The sequence below is a fragment of the Erigeron canadensis genome, chromosome 5, assembly GCF_010389155.1.
Source record: "Erigeron canadensis isolate Cc75 chromosome 5, C_canadensis_v1, whole genome shotgun sequence".
Lineage (NCBI taxonomy): Eukaryota > Viridiplantae > Streptophyta > Magnoliopsida > Asterales > Asteraceae > Erigeron > Erigeron canadensis.
The window spans coordinates 7615500-7626269 of NC_057765.1; the positions used below are offsets into that span (position 1 = coordinate 7615500).

Sequence of the window (10770 nt, forward strand, 5' to 3'; positions counted from 1 at the left end):
TACAATGTATCACTATTTTTGGATTTCTAACATGCTTAGTAGCTAACTACACCGGTTAGTGAACCTCCCGTTGGAAACCCGTATGTTGCACTCCCTTTTAGTGCAAGAAACAATAGAAAACATGTTGTCACTAGCCTGTTCTTTGTTAATTAAATCCACTTAAATATAAACCATTCCTCACCATACCGATAGTCGACGTCCATTGAGGACAAGCAAGGCTTAAGTGTGGGGGGATTTGATATGTCGTATTTTATGCCCATTTCCCATAGCTTAAAGTGTCGATTAGTGAGGTTTACGAGTCGTTTTCGTATACATTTGGTGCATTTATGGTATTTGTTAGTGTTTCAGGTGGAAAACAGGTACCAAGCGATATTTTGCAGAAAACGAAGTTTCTGGAGCAAAATGGGTGTTTACGGATGTTTCATGTGGCTCGTAAATGAAGAATTAAAGAAGTCAAACTGGTCAAAGAGGGTCAACGACAGAGTGCGACGCACCTAAGGGAGTGCGTCGCCGTTTATGTGTCGTGAAAATAAATGCTTCGCAGTTCAAGTAATGTGCGACGCACATTCTCTATAGGCGACAAGAGACCAGTCAACGAAGTCAAAGTCAATAAAAGTCAAAATGGATAGTGCGACGCACTTGGCAATGTGCGACGCACCTGGGCGCCGAATCTGCCCACTTTTCTGCATCATATAAATAGCTGCAAAAACATTCCAAAAATTTATCTTTCACTTTCCAGACGATTTTAAGAGCTTTTTCTAGGGTTTTTCTTATTTTTCATCATTTTGGAGGATCAAAGACTCGTTCGGAATCATTTCGTTATTCGTTTTTCAATCCTTTGTATTCGGTAACAATGAATTCCTTCGTTTTGATTTGTTATTTCATATTTAGTATGAGAGGCTAATCGCCCTTTCATCCATCTTGATGGAGTGAGACATTATGTAGGGATTGGACAATATTTATTAATTCAAATGATTTGATTTAACGTTTTGTCGTGATCTTAATCTATTAATTCTTTGCTATTCAATTATTGATTGCGGATAATTTATGCTCATTGCTTAGTGACGACTAGGATTTGGGTATAAGTTATTTTGATTGCTTAGTTAGAAGCAATTGGTTCTATGACGGGTACAGTAGAGGGTAATCGATATTTGATAAGAATTAACGGGTTGACGGTTGGGTACAATCGATAGGCAAAATCGTTATCTGAAATGACCAAAACCATTGTTAAACTAGGGAAGTTATAAAAAGGCGTCCCGGGGTACCGGTCTTAATAATGAAACTAGTTTATACAAGAGAGTCGAACAAATTGTTAACTTGACGGGTACGGGGTTGGCGATTAATTTGAGTCTCGGTTATTTAATCACTAAATTGAATTTGAACTTCATCCAATGTGCAATCCTAACATTCTGTCGAGCGAAATCAAGATGGGTTACCTTTAAATTATTGTTTTCAACAACAAACTTCTCTTTCGATTAATCCTTTGGGATTACTGACTTTTCAAACTAACTACTTGCAACGTGGCAACTCGGCCAAAAAACCCCCATTTTTACTTGAATCATTTAACGTTTTACATATGCTTGTTTAAGTCCTTGCGAACGATCTCGGCTTACTAGTTTTAACTATACTGCATGCGATCAGGTACACTGCCTGTGAGTGTGTAGTAGTCAGTCTTTCGGTAAATCGTGTTTATAAATTTAAAGCTAGATTTCGCACATCAGGCCTTCGTCGCGACAGACCTTGCCCCTGAATGGGCTCCGCAGATTCCCTCGTTGTAACACCCCAATAAATTTAAGATAAATAAATTAACCCCTTTTTATAGTTTTGATTTTAAATTAGTTTCCTAGTATTTTATTTTTGGATATGGGGTTAATTTAGTTGGAACTTTAACGGATAGCGGGTAAAAATACCCACAAAAGTTAGTCAAGGGCGTGGCACTCATAGAAAGTGCCAACCATTTGATTTTTCTACTTCTCACATTTTCACTCTTGTTCATCATCATTCCTCCATGCAACTTCATCTCAATTCTTCCAAAATCAAAGACTAATTCTTTCAATCCAAGAATAAAAATCATAATAATAATCATCACCATCAAATAATCTCCATTCAAGAATTGAAAAGCTAGGGTTTGCGGGTTTTGTGGTGGTGGACGAAATTGCTAGAGAAAAGAAAGGAAGAAGAATTTTCCAACTTAAGTCTAAGCATTAACCTATTGTTTGTTGAGGTATTGAATTCCCCTAATTTAGTTTTTATCTTTCTTTTTGAATTTAGGGTTCATGGATGAACCAAAATGGGGGGTTTTTTTCTAGAAAATGAATTGTGGTTAATTTCTCCTAATTCCTTAGTTAACCTAGTTGTCATTGAGTTATATGATGTGTTTGATTATGAAATTGATAAGTTCAAAGTAATAATTTGAGTTTGTAAGAAAAGATAAAATTTTGCTAGTTATTGTAATGTGGTTGAAAAAGGTAAGATGAACTACCTAATATAGTTGTTAAAGGTGAAAGTAACTCAATGACAAATGGGTTGAGTTTCGGGTTTGGAAAAGGCTAGTGAATGAGAATTTGGTAATTTTTGAGCAACTAGATGAAATGGCCACATGTTGGTGGTAAAATGAGATTTTTAGCAAAATGATAGATAATTGAGATTGATGAGTTAGAAAGATTGAGCTTTGTTAAGTGAAACTTAATTTTAAGCCAACTCAAGGAAATTGAGTTTGGGTGAATAGGAATGCTAGTGAATCGTTAGTTTGGCTAAGTGAGTTAGCCAAGATTGTGAATAAAGTCTTATGTGCATATTGTATTGAATTGATAGGTTGAAAACTTTGCACTTGTTGTTGCATTGTTGATTGTAGATAGTCACGGAGGAGGTGAGTTCTCTTGCATACTCTTATATATGCGTTGGGTCGATTACCATATGATGGTGGATTCTGTGTGTGGTAATCGATTTGGCGTTAGGGCCTAATTGAGGTCGGGGCCTAAGAACCCCATAGTTGATATGAGATAAAGGCCTAAGAACCTTTGAGGCCTAAGAACCTCTTGAGATTATTTTTTAGCGTATATGGATCCATGTATGTTTTGTTAGCGCAAAAGTGAGTATGCAAGTCTTTTGTGTTTTTGCCCTCCTTCGTATGTATAATTGTATGCAAGTTTATTCACTAAGCATTCGCTTACGTTTTAGTTGTTTAACATTTTATAGGTGGTTCCGGAAGAAGGAACTAGGTATTATTGATTTGAAGTTGTTGACTTGAAGTGTTAGTGACTTGAAGGTATTTGGTCATCCGTAGAAGAATGACATTTTGGTTAGAAACCTAGTTAATTCCCTCTCAAACTCTTGGCTCTTGATACATGTGTCTTTCGAATAAGAATGTTGTGTATGATGTATTTTAAGTCTTGAAGTCTTGACTATTATGGTGGATTGAAGTATAAATCATTTTGGAGTCAACTTGGTCATTTCGTCACTTTGGGTAAATGCGGGCGAGTGACCCGCTTGGTTGTTTTAGTGTAAATTTCAATGGTTAAAGTTTCGAATGTAGTAATTATGTTGTAAATTATGTCATGTGAAGGTTTGAAATCAAATTTGATGTGTGATGGAACTTGTGTTTGAGTTTGGAAAAGGTTGCAAATTGAGTTAATAGTCAAATTTGATGTTTTGTGTATGCAGTAAGAGTACAGACGCAGACACGGCTGACCGTGCTCAGCGTCTGCAGTATTTCCTCTTGGTGTTCAGTTTCTGAGAGCACGGACGCAAAGCAAGGTCAACTGTGCTTGCGGCCGCAGTCCCTCTGTCTTCGAGCAAAATTTTTTTGAGTTTCATCCGATGTTTTCAAGGTCTGAAACTTATAGGATATGTTTATTATAACATATTAAGGTGTTCTAATTTGTTAGATTTTGAATTTGAACATTTCGAGTTTTTCACTTTATTTTGTCTAAAATTTTTCTAAGTATGGATTGGTCAAATAAAGTCAACTTGTAAAAAAAAAAAAATGGTCGAGTCGAGTTGAGTTCTTTCACTCGTGTATTTCTCTGATTATCATCTCTGCTTGCTTAGGCCTTACACAACGAAGCCACGGCGTGACGAAGCCTTTTTTATATAATTTCTTGTCTAGGATTTTGTATTGTAGGGCTTTAACTCTTATTTTCCGGGCTTCGTCTTTATCGGCCGGGAGTATTCCACTTAGCAAGAATTCGTAGATGGGAGTCATCCAATTCTTTCCTTCCTCCTCCACGAGGTCCGAAACCTGTTTTTCTTCTATTGATCTTTCCTTCAGGACTTCTACCAGTACTTGTTTTCCTAAATGTCTAAATGTGAGCGAAGCTAACTTGCTCAAGGCACCTGCTTTTTTGTTCTGGTTTCTTCGAATGTGCTCTATCTCGAAATGACTGAAGCATTCTATCAATTCCCGCACCTTTTGTAGATATAGCTTTGTTGTTCCCTGCTTCGCATCGTACTCCCCTTTCACTTGACACGCCACTAACTAGGAGTCAACGTATGCATGGATATTGCGGATCTTCATATCTCTGGCCATTCGCAACCCTGCTAGTAATGCTTCATACTCGGCCTCGTTGTTGGTTACTTCGAACTCAAACCTCAGTGCATAAGTGAATTCTTTGTCCTCCGGGCTAATTAACATGAGGCCCGCCCCACAGCCGTCTGAACTGGCGGCCCCGTCAGTGTACAACTTCAAGGTGTCATGTTCGACGCTTCCTATCACCTCCAACGATACAGAATGCATCATGGAGTTTTTTCCTTCATGGACTTCGGTAATGAAGTCAGACAACACATGTCCTTTAACTGCATTCCTTGCTCTAAATTCTATGTCATGTTCTCCCAACTCGATGGCTCACTTAGCTACTCGTCCTGATTTTTCCGGCTTCACCAGTATTTGTTTTATCGGTTTATCGGACAAAACAACGATAGGGTGTGCCTGGAAGTACCTTCGCAACCTACGTGCTGCATGAACTAACGCCAGGGTAAGCTTTTCTAGCTCTGGGTAGTTGGCTTCTGCGCCTTGTAGGACCCTGCTTACGAAATAGATCGGGATTTGATGCCTATCCCTTTCCGCCACTAGTACTGCACTTACACATTCAGCCGGTGCTGCTAGATACACGAAGAGAGTTTCTTTTGGTCTCGGGGCCGTAAGTGTTGGCAGGTCTGCGATATATTCTTTCATTTGTTCTAGTGCTTTGTTTGCTTCGTCCGTCCATTTGAAGTCCTTGTTGCTGGCGCAGCCCTTCAATATCTTAAAGAAGGAGAGCTGCCTGTCTGCGCCCCTGGAAAGAAAGCGACTGAGTGCGACGAGTTTTCCGTTTAAGCTCTGGGCCTCCTTAATTGTTTTCAGCGTCGGGATCTGCTTTAATTTATTTATCTTCGAGGGGTTTGCATGGATCCCTTTGTTGGTGATATAATATCCTAAAAATTTGCCTTCCTCTACACCGATGGAGCATTTTTTAGGGTTCAGCTTCATGTTTATCCTACGAAGGTTCCCGAAGGTCTCGAGTACATCCTCCATGAGGCCTTCCTCATCTCTGCTTTTGATGACCATATCGTCCACATATCCTTCCAGGTTCCTCCCTATTTGCGTTGCGAAGGCTTTATTGACCAATCGTTGGTACGTTGCCCCTGCGTTCTTCAAACCAAATGGCATCTTTCTATAACAGTAGGTCCTCCTACTCGTGTAAAATGTTGTCTTATCTTCATCTTCTTCCTCCATTTGTATTTGGTGGTACCCTTTGTATGCATCCAGGAAACACTTTAGTTTATGTTCCGTCAGTGACTCCACCTTCCAATCAATTTCCGGCAGGGGATAGCAGTCTTTGGGGCAAGCCTTGTTTATGTTTGTGAAATCGACACACATCCGCCATCCCCCGTCCCCTTTTCTCACCATTACGGGGTTAGCGATCCATATTGGGTAGGTGGACTCCCTTATCTTTCCGGCTTGCAACAGCTCCTCTACCTCCCTTCTGGCAGCTTCATCTCTGTCCGCGGAGAGACTACGCTTTTTCTGGTGAACCGGTTCTACATGCTTTCGCTCGTTCAAGCGATGCTCCGTCACGAAGGGCTTGCCTTCCAACGTGAGGATCCGAGGCACTCCGGTCATGTCTTTGTATTCCCAAGCGAAAATGTTCATGTTCGCCTGTAGCAATTTTCGGAGCTTGTGTTTGCATCCATCCGAAAGGTGCACACCAATAGAGATTGTTTGGTCAGGGTAATCAGGGTTGATTATGACCTTCATCGTATTTTCCTTTTCTTGCGTATCCTTCGGGACGGACGGGCTTGCGTCGTCGCCCCTTTTTACGTCACTGACTTGCTTAGTTGCCTCGTAGGTGGAGGGGATCGTTCCTATCCCTGTCTCGGATCGAAACTTTATAAGCTTGTGAATTACTAAGGGCACCATCTCCAGCTTTTGCATTGCGGTTCTCCACAGGAGAATATTATAGGGTGAAGGGGAGCGCACTATCGAAAGATCCAGGGTCTCAGTTCTTTCATGTGTTCCGTCGCTGATGGTGATGTCTAAGTCGATTTCCCCCAACGGCCATGCGTGTTCTCCCGAGAAGCCAATTAACGGGCCCCGAGGGTCTATCTTTCAGGCTCACAAGGCGTCTGGTAGTTTGAGGAAGCAGTGCTCAAAGATCACGTCACACTCACTCCCACTATCTAAGTAGACCCTTCTCACTTCGATGTTGAACACCGTGGTTTGAATAATGAGGAGGTTGTTGGATGGTTTGTCCTTTCCCAAGGGAGGGAAATAGAAACCTTCTGTCTCGATCCGACACGGATCTAGGTGACTGGTGGTTCCTTGGCTGATCGCCAGGGCTGCCCTTCTGTCCTTTAGGGGCCTGCTCTTGTTCTTCTTCACCATTTATTGAGGCGTGAGTTCACAAAAATCTTTTTCGTGGGTTCTTGATTCTAGATGGGGTCCCATGGACGGCGCCAAATGTTTCTACACCAAACCGAGATTAGGTTTAGAAGGGGGATGATGGGTGTTTTTGGTTGTTTGTTGGCGATTCCCCGAAGGTAGAGTGAATCTCTTTACGCCAATTGATATATGTGTATATCTTGTTTGAGCGTTCCAAGGATCTGATTGGTTATGTCGAGGGTGTGTTGTATATGAAATGACGCCTCATCACGTCCCTTTTATATGAACGTTTTAGGCTTGGGAAATAGGCCAAGATTTAGGGTTTTCTTCAAGGGATATTATTTCCATAAATGTCGGCCTTTTGATAAGAACAAATCTCTATTTTGTAGGGAAACAATTCTTATCCTTTTTAATCTTTCGTGCGTCTTTTGTTACACGCGACCTTCGTGACACACTTCGTGACTCAGACATGGTTTGTCATTACAAGGTCGTCTAGGGGTTCGTAACTATACATAATTCTAAACAATAAAGTAATAGTTTGTAAATTTGAAATATTATTACAAACACAATTAATTTCATTTCACATAAATAATTAATACTCCGTACATTACACAACCAACATGAATACTGACCCGACCACACTATACGGGTATAATGCTACTTATCACTTAATCATCTTATATTTAACACAAAATCATTACAATCCATTAAACCTACGAATTCATTAAACTTGCATCACGTTTTATTATTTATATAGCCTTCATCACACACGCACATATATAAATAAATATATATATATTCTGCATTTCCTTTTGTTTTTTAACCGGCACATTGTAGCAATTGGCAGTTAACAGGCCTTGCAAATCTGGTAGAACACTGCCCAGGAGTTCTCTGGTTCGGTCTACCAGCAATACAATTCTTGGCATCATAAAACACTTTCCTTGGTGGTGGGGCCACACACGAAGGTGCCTCACCGGTAAAGTAATTAAACGAGTACAAAAAGTTCACCAACTTCGGCAACCGACAAATGCTGCCCGGAACAACTCCGGTCAACCGGTTATGTGCCACATTCAACTGCTCGACACTTGTCATTCCACCAATGGCTGCGGGCAATGACCCTTGAAGGTTATTACGGCTGACATCAAAGACTGTCACCTTTTTTAATAACCCAACTTGAGTGGGTATGCACCCGCTCAAGTTATTGTTGGAGAGAACAATTTGATATAATGTGTTGGCCATTCTACCAATGCTCGAGGGAATACATCCCCCGAGATTATTGTTTGCTAGAACAATTGCAGATACCGTCGAATTACCCAGATTCGACGGTATCCCAGACCTAAACCTGTTACTATTTAATATAATAGCGTCAAGTTTTATATCAAAGAGTCTTCTAGGAAGTCTCCCTTCAAAATCATTAAACCGAAGATCTAAATACTTTAGAGTCGGTAGTGACAAAACACTAGTTGGAAATACTCCTGAAAACCGATTATTACTTAAATCAAGCTCAAAAAGTGAAGTAAGATTTCTAATACTACGTGGAATGGTCCCACAAAAGCGGTTTGAGTTAAGATGAATGAGAGATAAATCATTTAACAAACCAAGCTCATTAGGTAAACTACCCGAGATATCTGCGCGGTTGAGGTCTATTCCACCAACCACGCGGATAGACCGGTTACCCGGAAATGTGCTACAAAACACCCGACTATAATTACAAACATTTGGGCCAACCCAATTTCCTGTAAAGTTGTATGGGTCAGACAAAACAGTGGCTTTTATCGCTTGTAACCCGATGTAGGCTTGTCGGAGTCTTGGGTTTTCGAAAGTGAGTCCATTTACATTGGTTTTGCCTTGGGCGGAGATGTGGTGGACGACGGTGGAGATGATGAGGGCTATGAGGAGGAGGTGCGATGGTGACATGGTGTTATATGAGCAAGAGAGGGTGTGAGTAAGACTGAGTAGCTTAGCATTGTGCTAGTGAATTGAAGTGTTAGTATATATAAGTGTAATGTATATATTAACATTACTTTGTGACTTTCCCACCAACGTTAGAAATTTAAAGGTTTTATTTCATTATTATTAACATGGTACGAACTTTCTTTCTTTTTGATATATAATAGGGTGATTATTGGATGGCTAGGAACCTTTAACTTTAAGTAGACCCATTGGTTTCACTTACACGAGTATCACGAGTACTTTACCAAATCAAAGTAGCTACTTGAAAAGATTTATACGTCTAAAGCATGCATCTAAGTTTGTTTGTTTAGTTTTAGGTCTAATTAATATCATATTGGAGGAAATATTAGTCAAAAATCTGAAAACTGCTTCTATTAATCAAGAAAAATGATATATATTTATAATAATTAATTAGCCAAATAATCCTTTTAAGAATCTTAAGATTAAAAACTGCTTCAATTAATCAAGAAAAATGATATAAATATCATGGGTAATACTATGGATGTCTACAGTGAAACTTTTATAAATTAATAATGTTGGGACCAACACATTTTATCAATTTAACGGTATATTATTATATTGATAAATTAACAATATATTAATTGAAAGAGGTTCTATGATGTTAATTTTGAAAAAGGCATTCGTAAATATGAAACCTTGATTACCCGTATGCATTATCAACATAAAATAGATATGAATCACTTGCTAGATTATGCTAGTGAAAATAATACATGTTATGAGATTCAAAACATTGGAGAAATTGTGACGGATACCATTCAAAATCCAATCCATGATATGAAGTCGAGGGTGATTTAAATATTAAACTGTTCACAACTTATTGTTACAATACGAGTAAATAATGCCCAAACTCTTACACAGTTACACTACATTGTTGAGTTTTATGAGATTCATAGATAAAGTCCATATAAATTTAAAGTTCTACAAAAAACAAGTGACTATATATCATTTTATACTAAAATTTGAAATATTTAGAAATTATTAATTTATAGTTTTGTTGGGACCAATATATATATACTATGATTTCAAAAAAGTTATTATCTTATTATTTTATTGATTAGAGTCCAATTTTATACTGGTCCCAAGTTAGAACCAGACAAATTATTAGTTTTATCAAGGTTATTAATTTATCGAGTATTAATTTATAGAGGTTGTACTATATATCTTTTAAAGATTTTTTGTTTAATATTCGATGATAGAATTGTTCATCCCCAATTATCCATACGTTCATTTTTAGATGAATGCCATATTTGGAGAATAATATATCAACCTACAATTAATGTATGAGCCTTTTTATGAGTTGGATACTATTCTCTATTAATCAAGTCATATAATAGATGTTTTAAAAGTATTAAATATTTTTGTGGGTTTATATGATATATAGACAATAGATATATAGTTGCTTTAAAAGAAAAATTAATCAGGATTAGGATAATAAAACCTGAAGTTAAAAGATATATATACAGAATTACATACAGATCCACACTTAGTAGCTTTGATTTTCTTTTAACATAAAAAATCACCCTTAATCTTACATCAAAGAAATTACACTACTCTCATACCCATAAACTGTTATACTTCAAATAATTTAAACCAATTTTAGACTTACTAGACTGGTGCCCAAACGTTGTAGCGGTTAAACGGTGATGACAATTTAAAACATGTGAGGTGAGGCGACAACGATAAATTACAGAAACCGAGAGAAACCAACCACAACAATATTTAAATATAGGCTTATAACACTATAAAATATCAAATAGTAATAGTTATCGTAACAGAGAAACATAAGGTGGTAGAATAATTAAAAGCTACTTTGTCTCAAAAAAAAAAAGGAGACATCGTAAAGAAGAAACATAAAGTAGTGTCTATTGCAGCTTTGGTAAATAGTGAAAAGGGTAGAATTGGTATTTTAGTATTGTATTGTATTGAGGTAGTATAAA

At 38.1% G+C, this 10770-nt stretch overlaps 1 protein-coding gene across 1 annotated transcript; it reads right to left on the reverse strand.

The window, feature by feature from the left end:
* Positions 1–7413: 7413 nt before the first annotated feature.
* On the reverse strand, positions 7414–8840 carry LOC122599666 (leucine-rich repeat extensin-like protein 4). The gene has a single exon (XM_043772211.1). It carries the CDS (start codon positions 8774–8776, stop codon positions 7679–7681), a length of 1098 nt encoding a protein of 365 aa, XP_043628146.1. The 5' UTR covers positions 8777–8840; the 3' UTR covers positions 7414–7678.
* Between the last annotated feature and the right edge of the window lie 1930 nt (positions 8841–10770).